General features: G+C 37.7%; 1 protein-coding gene across 3 annotated transcripts in view; it reads right to left on the reverse strand.

Moving 5' to 3' along the window:
- adamts17 (ADAM metallopeptidase with thrombospondin type 1 motif, 17) overlaps window positions 1-16,891 on the reverse strand; it is a 154,952-nt gene that overhangs the window by 14,329 nt on the left and 123,732 nt on the right. For all 3 annotated transcript variants that reach the window (XM_053635236.1, XM_053635235.1, XM_053635234.1), the window contains 3 exons: window positions 10,432-10,567; window positions 6,439-6,643; window positions 4,322-4,474 (listed from right to left, as the gene is read on the reverse strand). In XM_053635236.1, the coding sequence (XP_053491211.1) occupies window positions 4,322-4,474; window positions 6,439-6,643; window positions 10,432-10,567 (494 nt within the window). The remainder of the gene's footprint in view (window positions 1-4,321; window positions 4,475-6,438; window positions 6,644-10,431; window positions 10,568-16,891) is intronic.

The raw sequence follows: 16,891 nt of genomic DNA on the forward strand, positions 1-16,891 counted from the left end.
ACATACACTTGGCTGTTGTTACTGTCTTCATTTCATCAAGTTTAAAATATAAACTTAGGCATATGCTAATAAGCCGCTGCTTTAAGCAGTGTGGTGTAAAGTGATGTGGAAGAGCTCATTATTGTAGAATACAATACTCATTAGTAGAGCACAATAACTGATTTATATCAGTAACTGAGAGAGAGAGCGAGAGAGAGAGAGAGAGAGAGAGAGAGATGGGGATAAAAATCTTATATCTGATTCCATACCTACCCACATAATGTGGAAATTAACTTGTTGATTGAATTATTATTTATATAGGTAGTGAATACAGCAGCTACTTGGCAACATTAGCAGCTTATTAGTGTTTTATTGAGTGTTTTCCTATTCTTATCTTATACTGAAGGTGTGAACTAATTCTCTGTAATAATAGCCTGCACATTTCCTGTTTCTCCAAATGTACAGGCTAAATATTGCTTAGTAAAATGATTATAGCACTTTACTTGTGCTCACAATAAACTGCCACCACACAAGAAGTATAAAAATAAAACATCATAAATTTCTTCTCTTATTTGTTTGTGTTCAGTATAGAGCTCTATTTTATATACTGCGTATGCATGTCATGTGAAACACGTTAATTACCAAGACAGTCAAACTCAATGACGCTTCAAAAATGTTTTTGTTTTTTTACATTGCTAATGCTTTTCATTAAGGGTCACATGCATTTCCAGAAACAGTAATTATAAAGGACAAGTAGGTAAAACCTATAATAAGGTAAAAATATAAGAACATTAAATAAAGTACTGTTGCCAATTACTTGCTCTACTGATTATTATTATTATTATTATTATTATTATTATTATTATTAGTAGTAGTAGTAGTAGTAGTAGGGAATTCCTACCAGATGAAGCATAAGTGATGGGTTTGTGCTGTGTGAGCGAACATCTGTTCAATCAACAGTGTACACATTTTATATGTGCTAGCAGCATGATAGAAATAAATAAAATGCTTAATAAAATGCTTAATTTTTATTAAGAAAACTAACGACCAAATGAACAACAGTGACAGTGAAACCCTGTGAATGGGAACGGACAAAGCTGACAGCAGTAAAACAAAACAGATCAATTAAAACATTGTATGAGGCAGCGGGGCAGAAAACAAGCCATGTATCTGCCTTTAGTCCAGTTGTCCTTGAGTACCATGACCGTACACTCTGCTATGCAAGAACAGGTGATACAATCATGACAGCTTTGTAGATTCCTATTTTAAATAAAGTTCACAGAGTGGCACAGTGGGTAGTAGTGCTGCTTCACTGTTCTTGGGTTTGTTTTTCCACCGATGATATCAGAGTGACATCATAATTGGAGACACTGCTTATCTCGTAGACCAATTTATTTCATAATTGAAATTATGAATTAACTTAAAGTGAGCTGTAAGCATAGCAGATGAATGCTTGTCAGTTTATCGTTCAAACTATAGTCACATTTTCTTTACAGGACAATACACTGAATGAACAAATAGCACAGGGCCTTATTTTATTAATTAAAAAACTAAAAATTAACATATTAGGTAACATATTAGGATTTTGTGACCTCGATTTAGAATTTCATGGCTACATTAAGTTGTCAGTGCAATAATAATAATAATAATAATAATAATAATAATAATAGGATCTGTATCAAGTGCTATTTTTATAAGCAGTCAAATAATGAGGATGGAAGCCATATTGTTAAATTGAACCACATGTGCACTGACTGTCATAATTACAACTAAGTCTATTCATGCAGCAATATACAGTATTAGCAATATACCAGACTTCTATTGATGCTTATTTCAATGTTTGCTATCTTCTCATTCATTTATCAAATTACTCTTTTTTATTTTTCATTTTTTAAACTGACTCTTGCTTTTTATGTTACATTTTTATAATATTCAACAGCAAAGAAAAAAAAGCTATTTCCTTCCTAGGTCCACATTTTCTATCCCTGGTTGCTTAATGTTTTAAAAGTTAACTGCATGATTGCTACAGGTAAATGTTTCTGTTTAAAGGCAGCGGTCTAGATGCTATTAAAAACCCCTGACTTGGGTACTTCTATTCCAAATCAGATAAACCTGGAGGCATGAACTACTCACAGGTGATTAGCATAAAAATCTACTCGAGCAACTACATGTCAACTCTGAATAGGCATGACTTACCCTCCATAAATACTGATATAACTTTTGAGCTTAAGTCACCAACTCTGAATACAACCCCATGTCTCCAATCATTAAGCATTCAGACTTTACATGGAACTTGACTCTTTTTAAAACGTGTAAACATAATTTCATTTTGATTATAATATAAAACAATGGTGTGTCTGAGTGTCTTGGCTAAAAGATATGTACATCACTCTCACCTAAAGACACACCTACAATTTTAATGCAGTCCTGTTTACATCCTTAATGGAAGCTCACACATAAGAGCCCATGAAAGCATCTACACATTGCCTTTTCAACATCCACTTTTCTGCATGTTTTCTGAAATTGACAGGCGAAGCTCAGTTTTTTCATTAGTAATTTCACCTAAAGCCAAAGTGGTATTACTTTAACACTCGGGAGAATAATAAGGGGAAAGGCACCACAGGAAGAATATATACAGGCTAGTACAATATGTATAAAGACCAGGGTCTACCAGACGACATCAAGATTTACCTGAGGACATCAAGCCTTGTCCTCATTTTTTAGTAAACATAAATGAATCTGAAAATGCATATGCTGTGAAGACTTACTGTCCAGAAAAAAAAACAAAAAACAAAAACAATACTTCCCTTTTTATCATGGCAGGTACCAGCAGTACAGTCATTCCAGATAAAACAGTGTAGCTTTAACTTCAACCGTGATGACAGAATAAGTAGCCTCATCACTGAACTGAAGCAATGGTGGTGTACATAAAGTCCCTGTACATGCCCATCTGTGCATGTTCTCCTCATGCAAATACAGCAAATCTAATCTGGAAACTGGCCTCAGCATTCAGAGCCTGTGTTTGGAGAGCTCAGGCTGCCTAGACACCTTGGATTCAATTTGTTTGTTACCACTAAAATCACTATAGACAAAGGAGCAATCTCATTCCTCTTATTGATGTGCTAAAGTTTTTAGATTAGCACTCCAGCTCTAAGAGTGTGCATAAAAATGGCCAACAGCTAATGCATAGAAAAGGCAAAAATAACATGGACATGCTGCAGTATCATCATCATTTGTCAGCTTTATGCAAATGCACTGTCCCTTAATAGTGATATTTTTATCATATATATATATAAAGAAAATTGTGCGGGTAAATCTAAAAATATTTGCGTAACCACTTAAGGATATCGATTTAGATCCCTAATGAGCAAGCCAGAGGCGACTGTAGCAAGGAAAAAAGTCTCGACATGAAGAAGAAACCTTTAGAGGAACCAGACTCAAAAGGAAACTCATCCTCTTCTGAGTGACACCAGATAGTAGGATTTTGATCATTACATTACACAGCCATACAGAGAAAAGGCAAACATTACTAAAAATCTCAATGTGGTTTAAGGTGAGTGTGTGATGATTTAAGCTTCGATTACTTACAGCTAAATTATCTTCATTTAAACACTAAAAAACACCAAACAAATCTTGGCTTATATCTGGGCTAAGTGGAAAATTTAGTTTTTCCTTTTGGCTTAAATATCTTTTAACGTTAGATTTAGGTGGATGGATAGCTTAATTTAGCTTCACTATTAAACAGTAAAAAATAAAAATATCCCCATAAAGATGCAAGTAATTACATGTATCAGTGTGTCTGCACTTTTGGACACCTGACTCTCACAACCATATGTGCTTCTAGAAAGTCCCATTTAAGATTTAATTCCCCCTTCGCTGTTGTAATAACCTCCACTTTTCTATGAAGACTTTCCACTAGATTTTGGACTGTGGCTGTTGGAATTTGCACATTCAGTCACAAGAGCATTATAGCGGCTGGACACTGATTTTGGGTGTCAGATGTCAGTGGGGTTGAGGTCAGGGCTCTGTGCAGGCCACCTGAGATCTTCCAATCCAACCTTGGTCAAACCATCTCTTCATGGACCTCGCTTTATCCACAGTGGCATTGTCATGCATGCACATGTTTGGACCCCTTAGTTCCAGGGAAGAGACATTTTAATGCTACAGCATACAAATAGATCCTACACAATTGTGTGCTTCCAACTTTATGGCAATAGTTTGGGGAAGGACCATATATGAGTGTGATGGTAAGGTGTCTACAAACGTTTGGCCATATAGTGTGTGTATGTGTATGTGTGTATGTGTGTGTGTGTGTGTGTGGGGGGGGGGGGGGTGCATGTACCTTGGACCAGTCTCCTGTCTTCCACTCATAGCATTTTGAGTAATCCTCGCATGGCTCCTGGTGGGTGGGACGGGAGGCAGGGTCACAGAGCCCCTGAGGATTTGTGCATGTCACTGTCCTTTTCCTGATGCCCTGCCCACAGTTAGATGAACACTGGAGGGATGGAGGGAGACAGACCAGGAGAAGAAAGAAGAGAAAAGAACAGGTAGAGGTAAAGGGAAAACAAGAAAGAATGAGGAAAAGAAAGCAGACTTGTTAAATGCCACCCACTGTGGAGTTTTCATTGTAGAAACTATTAACTAGTTTCTACAATGAAAGAAGCTTTTCTTAATGAAGCGGATAAAACACAGCATCCTGGATACAGATTAAAATGGAGGGAGGGGAAAGAGAGAGAGAGAGAGAGAGAGAGAGAGAGAGAGAGAGCAAGCAAAAACTACCACAGTGCCCTCCACAGGTCAGGCTAAAGCATCACAGTTACATATGTCACACTTAAGCCTTAATTTCCTATACAGATATTCCATTATAATATACACTGATCGGGTACAGCTACCATACACACTCACTGTCCACTTTAATAGGAACACCTGTACACCTGCACATTCATGCAATTATACAATCAGCCAATAATGTAGCAGTAGTGCAATATATAAAATCATGCAGATACAGGTCAAGAGCTTCACTTAATGTTCACATCATATATCAGAATGGAGATTAATGTGATCTTAGTGACTTTGACCATGGCATGGATATTGGTGCCAGACAGGCTGGTTTGAGTGTTTCAGAAACTGCTGATCTCCTGGTTTCGATCCGACAGGAAGGCTACAATAACTCGAATAACCACTCTATACAACCATGATGAGCATAAACGCATCTCAGAATGCATATCACACCAAACCTTGAGGCAGATGGGCTACAACAGCAGAAGACCACATCAGATTCCACTCCTGTCAACCAAGAACAGCAAACTGAGCATACAGTGAGCACAGACTCACCAAAACTGGCAGGTGAAAACGGCAAAAAGTCGTATCTGCGTGATTGTTATGCATTGCACTGCTGCCACATGATTGTCCGATTAGATAATTGCATGAGTATACAGCTGTTCCAAATAATGTGTCTCATGAGTGTAGTTCACTTTGTAGGTATAAAATAACTGGCTCTAGCCCATTAGCTGTTCTGCAGTTTCTCAGCCCACTCTACTCCATCCATTATTGGAAATGCACTATCAATGGAGTGTGTGTGTGGCCTCTTTATTAGACATAACTAAAGAGTCTTAACCATCACCTAACCTTCATCAGTGTCAGTTTCTGACCATAAAGCCACTGTTTGCTGGGTCAAGAGCAACAGTCCACCAACCAAACTTTCCAGCTGTGACACTAAAGTGATTAATAAAAAACCCCATAGCAACACTGCTATGACTGGTACCAGAGCTACAGAAACTCTGTATGAAGTAGATTTTAAACTGCACCATTTCAGCTGTCTTTTAAGATTATTACTTGTCACAATGTATGAGATGATCGCAATAAACTCTATAACGGACTATTTAACAAAGTGTTCACCATGTCAGATTATATGATGAATATCCTCTAATGATAGACCTGCAATTAAAAAGAAATTACTTCTTTTGAATTCAATGGCATCAATCAGCACAGTGCTTTACTGGGTGTGCAGTGATGAAGCACAGATTTGTACATACATTAAAGCTGTAACTCATCCTCCATTTCTTTCCATGCCCCATCCTTTTTTGCCCTGTTGTGACAGAACTGTGATAGGAATCTCTGCCCCTACAATTCAACAATCCACTCTTCTTTTAAATTCCACATTTTAATTATGTTTGCACAAGGCCCTGCACAGTTGTATAAAATGAGATCAAATGTAAGTCACTCTGGATAAGGGCATCTGCCAAATGCCATACATGTAAATGTAAATATATCCCGTCAGGCTTGTGTCACTCTATACCATCCTCCTATTGGTGGCTATTAGGTGAGTGTTGTAGCAGTGATCATGCGCTGAGATTTTAATAAAAAAATTAGCCAGAACTTTGTCATCACAGTTATGTGATGTATGTATGTATATGTTACATCATATCGTCTGCAGAAAAAGGAAGGACATTTTCAAACCTGGCTCCACTCGGAGGCATCCCACGCAGTGAGACAGTGGCGTCCCTCGCAGTGTTGAATGCTCTCCGGCTTCACACCGAGGCAATAGAGTTCTCGTGTGGCAAGGAACGAGCCGTTCTGGAGCTGATAAACACAGCCGACCTCACGCTGTTGTGCACCTTTTCCACATGTTACTGAACACTTTCCCCAGTCACCTGCCACCCATCTGAGAGAAAGAGATGAAATGAGGGAGGGTTAATAGAGAAAGTCACAAAAGAACAGTTCTTTCACTGTAGAAAAGATATAGGGTATTTACCCAGAATCTAAAGCAATTCCCATATTCTAACCCCAGCTTTGGAAGTTGATGTTGATTCTGAGATAAGGCCAAATACAGAAACTGTGACCTGCTCCTTCTGACTCCTGTGTGTTACAATCATTAAACTAAGCCTGGCATTTTGAATCCAAACATGCAAAGGCTGCGTAGAGTTAATAGGTGTGCAACCTTGACATTTAGAAATGACTTCCAGGTTTTCCCAGCCGAATCTCTAGAAAAAGCCTCCTAGCCAAACTTTCCATTGTTAGAGGTGTTATGAACACTTCCTGGTTTCTACAGTTCTGCCTTGTCCACACCTCCTAATGAATGAACCTTTTTTTTCCAAGTTTGTTTTTTTGTGGCATTCTGAGTAAACTCTGGAGACTGATCAGCAGCTTCTGAAATACTCAAACCACAAGTCCCTGAGATCTCATTTTCCCCATTTGATCCATCCATCCATTTTCCTACACTGGGTCACGGGGAGCCTGGAGCCTACCCCAGGAGACTGCGGGCAATTTGGAAATGCCAATCAGCCTACAGCACATGTCTTTGGACTGGGGTAGGAAACTGGATTACAAGCAAACTTCACTCACACATGGCGGAGGCGGGAATTGAAGCCCCCACCCTGGAGGTGCAAAGCAAAAAAAAAAGCGGGGGGTGGTGGATCTGATACAATCGTGACACACCACGACTGAGACCAGAGAAACATCTGGAATCTGCAGGGAGCTCTTCTTTCTCCATGCATCCGATGTTGTAATAAACCTAAAGCTAATTTAAAGTTAATAAAAGGACTGCACTACTTTTTCTATTCTTATTGTCTTTGGATTTTATATACTCAGGCATTTCTGGTAGCTCATTTCCTTCTCTTATATAAAGCCACAACAAAGGCTTTAAATGTATGACAAAGTGAAAAATGGACACAAGGAAGGTAAAGCGGCACAAATAATACAAGGTAACAAGACAAATGAGTCATAATGTCTGTAATGGCTGGCTGACAGTTTTCACAGGTGGCTCTTCTTTTTACTTCACACTTTCTTCCCATTCATGTTACTGTACCTTGATCCTGTGAGAATGGTTAAATGGCATTTGGCTAGACACTCGGTGTACGTAATTCAACAGGGGAACACATGGCTAGACAGCTACACTGATTTTGGCTTTTCTGTAGAACTGTAGAGGTTTTTGACATTTCTCATAGCTCATATTTTCCTGCTCTTAATTGCTATTTTTCATGTCTGAATTCTACATAACTCAGGCTTTAGCTGTTTGATGAATATAAGATATGCTCTGTAACTTGATACTGTTTTCAACACACTCCTGAGTACCTGTCAGGCTTGATAAATCATAATGGCTTGTTAGTACATTAGCATGCAAACTTGGTTTCTTAAAATTACAAAATATGTTTTTATGTATGATGTTAAGCGGGAGAATCACAGCTCATTGCCAAAGACCTGTTGCTATTTGGTCAAGGGTGCAACACCTATGCTACAGAGAAACTGGAATCTGTGTATATATTGGGTTTTACAGTAACCACGAGGTTGCTTGGAAAGAAGAAAGACGCCGATATCTGTTTTAGTTAAGATGTTAGCATTAGAAAAGTTAATATGTTTTTTTATTCCTATTATAGGAAAAAGGAGTTACACACAACAATTTATAAGAATGTGTGCATGTAAACGAGTAAAGATTTGTAAAGAGTTAGATTTAAATCTATTTAATCTTTCTGTTGCAGCCGAAACTGTTTTGGGCCAGACATTTTGCTGGCGTCCCTAATAAATATAGTTAACTGATGTTGATTATATACTTGTCTGATGTTAGTCAAAGTCAAAAGCTGATTGATTTTATTCCACATGAATGAATTCAAAACATTCTGCATTTACCGGCATCTTTCAGGCTAGAAAATTAACACAAAATATTACTAATGTGAGATGATGGGAAGGGGACAGGGCTTCCAAGGTTTAATATAGTATTGAGTTCATAACACCTGCACAACTGTGAATTGTTCCAGATTTATTTGATGATTGGCTTATCTGCCATTTTAATTAGGGAAAAAAATGACTGAAATTTTGGTGTATTTTTTGGTGACAACTAGCTGAGTGCTATAATGTTAAAACGCAGAGCTCCTACACAACAAGGTTGGCAGGTCTTGATATTTGAGATTGATATATATGAGATTATTCTTGATAAGCTGCATCAATGCATTTTACTAGCTAAATATATTGTCATACTTTTGAGGTTTACTTTGTTAAACAGTGGTTAGACAGATGGTACATACTTTATAAAAAGGTTATGTGATTCCTTTTAAAGAACATGATAAATGGCAACACCATCTGTTAGAAGGCAGATATTACAAGTTCAACAACGAGAACTTAACTGTAAAAATAAAAAAAATAAAAAAAGTAAAACACAAATCTGTTTTTTGCAGACACACACTGGTCCAATAAAAGATGTGTAACGAGACCAGTGCGCTTTGGGAGCTCATTTCACCAACAGCAGATGATTCAATAATGTCCTCTGCTTGAATCCAGATACAAATGGACCTTAGTATTATTATTTCTGAGCAATAATGGGAACAGATCTCTAATCCATTCTTTTCCATAGGTGCTCACTATGCAGAGCTTATGAGAACAGAGCTGCTATGTGTTATGCTTGGACCAAGTTTCATTTGAGTTCTGTTCACGAAGCTCTGGAATGTTATTTGCCTCAGCCATATTGTCCCATGAGTGTCTCTCCAAATCAGCATAGACTTGGCACGACGAGCTCCACCATTCATATACATCTCAACAGTTGGACATAATCCACATCCACAGCTGTATGTGATCTCCAATAAAAATAGCACACTATAACTAATTATCACAGTCTTCATTTCTGTGTTTCAACAGTACAGTGCTCTGATATCATCAGGGCTCAATTTACATGAAAGTAGAGGCCAAACGATTCAGTCTACTACCAAAAACTGCTTTTATTTTATTCAGTTATAAAAAACCAATCCAAAATATTACTCAGATGATAGTGATTCAGTAATGGATAAAATCACAGTGGTGTAGCCTCTCTGCCTGTCAGTCCCAACCAAGGTGGTGTAGCCGCCTGTCAGTCCAGTGAAGGAAGTGTGACCTCTCTGCCTGTTAGTTCCAGCAAAGTAGATGACAGTATGTACTGCATTCGATTCAGTACATACAGCTCGGTCGTTGACACAGTATGTACTGATCAGTATATGTGTGTAGTATGAATACAGTCCAGACATAATATATCCGCCATGTTGGCTCTTCCATGCCAGTCCCGTTATGGGACAGCGCAGTATCCACAGTGTCCACTGGATCCATATTGCAGAATCGAGTCAGAAGCAGTAGGTCATCCGGGTATTTCTCGCCTACTGTTGTATGAATACTGAGAATTCGGACATACTACTCCTTTGTCAGTACCAACCAAAGTGGCGGGGACTCTCTGCTTGTCAGTCTCAACCAAGGACGCATGGTTTCTCTGCTTGTCAGTACCAACCAAAGTGGCGTGTACTCTTTGCCTGTCAATACCAGTTAAGGAGCCATGGAGCCTCCGCCTATCACTCCCAATCAAGGAGTCATGGCCCATATCTGTCATAACTGTCATTTATTTATCATAACATAATATAATATCAGAAGAACAGATAGGCAATTCATGTCCTACTCCTACTAATTCTATCATGCCCTTCACTAGAGCACTACACTCACCTGTATTGGCAAGGATGAGTGTTGCAGCGACGAACTTGAGGTGCAGGGCGGTTCTCTGGGTGACAGAAGCTCTCATTCACCAGCATCATGGTCTTATTAACCATCCTTATGCAGGAAACCACTGTCTTTCTTTCTCCTGGGAAAGAAACACATAAAACAGGGAATTAAACTGTTAAACCCAAAGTGAAACAACAAACATTAAAGGTTAGGGAAAAATCAAACAGATCATAAAGGACACGATTAAAGACAATTTGTCTTCCTGTTGTTTCTTTGACCTTTATAGGTCAGACCAGGATTTGCAGAATCAGCATAATATTAGCAGTGTAAACACAAAGCAGTAGCAAACAAGGGAGCGCTTCTCTCTTCAAACATCTGAGACTGTAATAAACCCCAAAAAATGTGCACCCTAAAAAAGTTTTACTACTTTGTGTCCTTATTGTTTTAGGAAATTAAATTGTTAGAGGTTTGTGGCACTTGACACATGTTACAGAGACTTTAAATGCTTGATGGAAAAGCTAATGTTGTTACCTGAAAAAATCTAATTGGAGTTTATTAGGCTTTCCAAAGACTGATTATTTACAGATGAATCAGTTATGTACTGAGAAATAAGCTTTCTATACAACCAACAAACCACCACTATCACCAACTCCATCAACCAAAGTCAATCAAAGTCATAAGCATCCATATTATCATGGCCAATCCAGCCCATGTTTCTGATTATAAGATTATAAGGGTTGCACTTATTTCCACCTTCTTCACTTAGTAAGGCCATGATATCAACATAGTAGACAAGATGGCATAGATTAAGGAGACAATGAACCATTTGAATTGTCAATGAAGGCAGCATAGTCCCCATGAAACTGATTCTGGGGAAAAAGACTGAGTGGAATGTGAGACTCAAATAATGCAAGGTAATAACATATGAGTCCTAATGTCTGTAATGGCTGACTGAGAGTTTTCACAGGTGGCTCTTCTTACTTCACACTCTGTCAGAGCTCATTCATTCATGTGTCAAAAATACAAGTTACTTTACCCCGATCCTGTGAGAATTATTAAATGGCATTTGGCTAGACACTCAATGTGCGTAATTCAACAGGGGAACACAGCAACTCCTTTCAAAAAACATGCTAAAAAGTAAAACCATCCTCCAGAATTCAAGGATTACAAGTTCAGCAAACAGAATTTAATGGCTTAAAAAACTTTGCAGACAAACTGGTCCAGTAAATGCTGTCATTTGTAGTTGCCTTCTAGAAATTACTTACTGCACCTTTAACGATGGAGAAATAGATTGACTCATTGTCACATCTACCCCAATTCTGTCCCCAGTCATTCAGCAAAATTTTCACACTGTAGTGTCCTGTTTTCGTTAATACTCTCTTTAGCTACAGCCCCCTCCAATAGTTGGAACAGCAAGGCCAGTTCTTGTGTTTTTGCTATACCCTGAAGACATTTGGGTTTGAGATCAGAAGATGAATATGAGATGATAGATAAGAATTTTGTTCTAATTAACTGATATTTTAATCTTGATGTATGAAACAACTTGGCACCTTTAGTTTGAGCCCACCTATCTGTCAAGTGATCATAAATATTGGAACACATGTCTGACAGGTGTTTCCTGTTGCCCACGTGGCCTGTTAGATTGATTGTTTAAATAATTAATAGCTCTGAATGTCTACTCTTGGTTTGAGCCCTGGGTTTCGCCTGTGAAATCTGCATTTGTTGTTAAAAAGGATAAACCAACATGAAGATTAGAGAGCTGTCTATGGGAGAAAAGCAAGCTGTTCTGAAGCTGAGAAAAGAATAAAAATCTATCAGATCCATTGCACAAGCATTTGCATAGCCAATACAACAATATGGAATGTCCTGAAAAAGAAAGAAACCATTGGTGTACTAACAACCAGACATGGAGTCAAGGAAAACAACAGCAGTCAATGACAGAAACACTGTGAGAGCTGTGAGGAAAACCCCCAAAAGCATGTGGGTGATGGAATCACAATCTACTGTTGAAGAAGACCTTGAGAGCAGAAATATAGAGGCCATACAACAGTATAAGATGCAACAGCAGCAAGAATCAGAGGCCAGACTGGAATTCATAATGAAATACAGAAATAAATTTCTGGAACCAAGATTAACCTCTACTTTCCATCTACCAAAGTGATGGAAAGGCCAAGATTTATAGAAAGAAAGGATCTGCTCATGATCCAAAACATACGAGCTCATCGGCCAAGCATGGTGGAGGTAGTGTCATGGCTTGAGCTTGAATGGCTGCTTCTGGAACGGGCTCACCAATCTTTATCAATGATGTAACTCATGATGGTAGCAGTAGAATAAATTCAGAAGTCGACAGAAACATTCTGTCTGCCAATTTACAGAGAAATGCATCCAATCTAATTGGGAGGAACTTCATCATACTTCAAGACAATGACCTAAAATACACAACAAAGGACTTTATCTGTGAAAAAAGTCAAAGGTTTTAGACTGGCCAAGTCAATCAATCATCAGACCTTAAGCCAACTGAGTATTAATTTCTCCTCCTGAAGAGGAGACTGAAGGGAGAAAACTCCCAAAACATACAACAACTGAAAGAAGCTGCACTACAAGCCAGGAAAAGCATCACAAAAGAAGAATGCAACAGTTTGGTGATGTCAGTGGTTCACTAACTTGATGCAGTTTTTGCAAGCAAGGGATATACAACCAAGTTTTAAGTGTGTTTAATCTGTTCCAATATTTTTACTCACCTAAGAATTGGGTGGTCTGCCACCAAATGTGCCATGTAAGTTGTTTAACACATTTGGATGTAAATATCAGAAAATGAAAGCTGAGGTTCTGATCTATCATCATATTAATCTTTTGATCTCAAACCCAAATTTCTTCAGTGTATAGCAAAAACACAAGAATTAGCCATTCTGTTCCAGTACTCTCTGAGGGGACTGTATATCTTAAATTACATACTTTGCATACTTTTAGTTAAAATTGTGTTCATATTAGGAAACTCAACAAATATGAACAGGAATCACCATTATTTGACATTTTAAAATGTAGAGCAAGTGAGATTGGTTAACAATGCCTGCCAGAGGAACAGCTGGATGGGTGGATGGAAGGAAGGAAGGTAAGCATAAAATGAAATTCAAATTCAATTCTAAGAAGGAGGGAGGAAAGAGAGGGCAGGAGGGAGAGATGGAGGGAGGGAGGAAGGAAGTTTTAAATGAAATTCAAATTAAATTCAAGGAAGGAGGGATGAAAGAGAGGGGAAGGAAGGAAGTGTTAAAAGAAGTTGAAATTAATTCAAGGGAAGAAGGAGGGAAGGTGGGAGAGCGGGATGGAGGGAGGAGGGAAGTGTTTCAAATTAAATTCAAGGAACTAAAGATGGCAGGAGGGAAAGAAAGAAGCAAGGATAAAAAGACGTATTTACAGATAGATAGACATAGAAAGTACCCAGTGGGCATTACGAGTCAAAAAAAAAAAAAAGTGAAAAGATTTGCCAGACAGTCTTAGGACATCAAGATTTCTGCTTTCAGATTTTCATTTTGAGTACATAATCATATTTAACAAGATCTTAAACTTGATATTTAATGCACCTGATCATTACAGACAACGACTAACTTAACATTAATCAATAACAATGTGTTTTATTGGACAATTGCTGTGAGACCATGTTGGCAAATGAGCAAGACGTCTCTGGTCAGTTGATGCTCACTAGAAATAAACGGCCAGAACTCCTAGGTTGTTGTGCTTGGTCTGAGGGATGCCCTGGCTACTTTTTTTTCGACACGACTTTTCTCTCAACCATTGAGGAAATGCATGAACAGAACATGTGACACACAGGTTAAGTGCTCTCAGATCCATTTTCCTTCACAAAGCTTCTAATCGAAGCTCACACACATCTGTTCCTTCAAGTGGTTCAATAACAATCACCGGACAAGGTGTGCTATTGCAAATGGCCTAAATGGCCTATGGATTGGGAATCTCTTTTTGGTGTCATTAAACACCTCAGAGTTTGCACAGAGTCAGAGTTCATCACTGACCCTGATTTCCTCACTTTGCTAAAGATGACAGCTTTCCCAACATTCAATACTGTATAAGAAAGACATGTACTAAAACTAATGCATGCACTTGATCACATGAAAAAACTTGAGTGTTTCTTTAGTAATAAATAGAGAAGGTGGAGGAATTCTTGAATAATATGCAATGTTTCTTGTGAAACCGGATGTTTTAGATGTCCTTTGTCTGATACTGTCAGATCAAAGACTTCTGTTCAGTTCCAATGGAAGCTTTTTCTGCCTTTTCCACCGATGGGGTTCAGTCCAATAGAATGGTGGCGCAGGGAAGAGTGACATGTCTTTTCAGAATGACTGTCTGCTGCATTGTGCAGCATCTCTGTATGAGAAGACTTTTTGCTATTTTTATAAAAATCTGATTTTTCAAATACAACAAGCAGTCCATTGAACAAAATTAACTGTAATAATGGAAAGTAGGAATGTATCCTATTGTGGATCCAGCATCCTTTCTCCTTGTTCCTTGATTCTTATGACCACATTAAGAATTGGTACTTCCTTAAAGATTGCAGATTTCTGTCTCACAGTCTAAGTGATGTAAGATCTACAGTAGTAATTGAGGAAGCATCAAATACAGTAAAATATACATTACATACACTAATACAAGGAAGTTACTTGAAAATTGTAGGTTAGAACTCAGAGGAGATTGTCAACTCTAATAATGTCTCATGAGCCTCAAACAGTGTAATCCCAGCACATCCCCTTGGGACTTTTTGTTAACAACCTGCATGTATTGAAAAAAAAAAAAAAATACAAGTAAAGTAATTTGAACACATATTACAAATAATGACAAGTATGGGACATGTTTAGAAGCAGGCAACTCTATGAATTATATGCTATTTATTGGACATTATAACTTCAAATAATGCTTAGAAAGCATATTACACTATGATCATGGGGAATGTTCTTGATTCTGATTGCATGGCATGTGTGCAATATTTGTTTTTTATTAATAGGTGTGACACCTTTAATAAAAAACTGGTTAAAAAGAGACATCCTTGCTTAATAAAGCATCACTGGAGTAACTTATTTCCATTTAACTTATTTAATAATTTACTTTACTTACTGATTAAAACATTATCACATGCGTACATCAGATGACGACCGATGCTTAGTAGTACCTACTCAGCGTGGCTAAAAGTTCCTTTCAAGAACATTCAAACTAACTGTTCCTCAGTGGTGGAATGAACTTCCAAACTCAATCCAGACCGCAGAATCTCTCACCATCTTCAAAAAACAGCTAAAGACCCACCTCATCCGTGAACACATAACCAACCCATATAAAAAAAAAGAAAAAAAAATTTACTCTGGCACTTACACCTCCACTCTGCGCACTTTGCTTCTTCTGGAACTCAACTAACGGATCTTGTATGGTAGCACTACTTGTATTGTTCTCTGCTTGATATATCGCTTTGCTTGTATTCTCTCATTTGTAAGACTCTTTGGATAAAAGCATCTGCTAAATGAATAAATGTAATGTAAATGTAAATGTAGATGATTAAATGTCGATGTTTTAAACAACAAACAACAGTAACTTGAATAAGATTCTATTCATTACCTGACTTCTCCACCAGGCATATTAATTGATGTTCATGCAAGTATTTTATTTGTACCTACTGTTTATTTAATTTAGATTTTTATTTATTTTAGTTTAGATTTTTATTTTGTGGGCTTCTTGGAAGAGGAGTTTTATGATGGTTTTCTTTTTTCCGAATTCAAGGACGCATATTAGAGAGGTGTAAATGAAATGTGGAGAAATAAATCAAGGGAATAGTAAATTAAATTATATAGTATCATTTATATAAAGAATAATGAATGAAGACAAGCTAAAATGCCACAAGGAGTTTGTTTACAGTGACAATGTGCGCAACTAGGCAACAACGTTTTCTTCAATTACATGACGTTAATATGTTCCAGTCCTTGCATACTCTTGCTACACGCAAAAATGTATGTCCTTTTTCTTTACAAAAAATAGAACATATGTTTAGTGCAAATTGGGATTCAGTCATATACGTTGCTATCAGCAAATATCCCTAAAAAATAAAAAGAAATTTGACTGTGTAGTAAAGTTGTTGAGAGAACAGAATGTTGGTGAAGTTTTCATCTACCAAAGTGAGAATCTGTTTAACTCTAAGCTGTGGAGCACCAAAAGTAATTCTCAATCCATAGGCCATTTAGGCGATTTGCAATAGTGCATCTTATCCAGTATTTGTTACTGAACCACTGGAAGGAACAGATGTGTAAGTGTATGTGAGAATCAATTAGCAGCTTTGTGAAGGAAAATGAATCCGAAACCCATGAATCACATATTCTGCCAAGCATTTCCTAAGTGGTAAAGACCAGCTGAATAAGAAAAAAAGTTGCAACCACCAGACCAAACACAAAACCTAGGAGTGCTGTGTGTT

Source organism: Ictalurus furcatus, chromosome 10 (assembly GCF_023375685.1).
Source record: "Ictalurus furcatus strain D&B chromosome 10, Billie_1.0, whole genome shotgun sequence".
Taxonomy (NCBI): domain Eukaryota; kingdom Metazoa; phylum Chordata; class Actinopteri; order Siluriformes; family Ictaluridae; genus Ictalurus; species Ictalurus furcatus.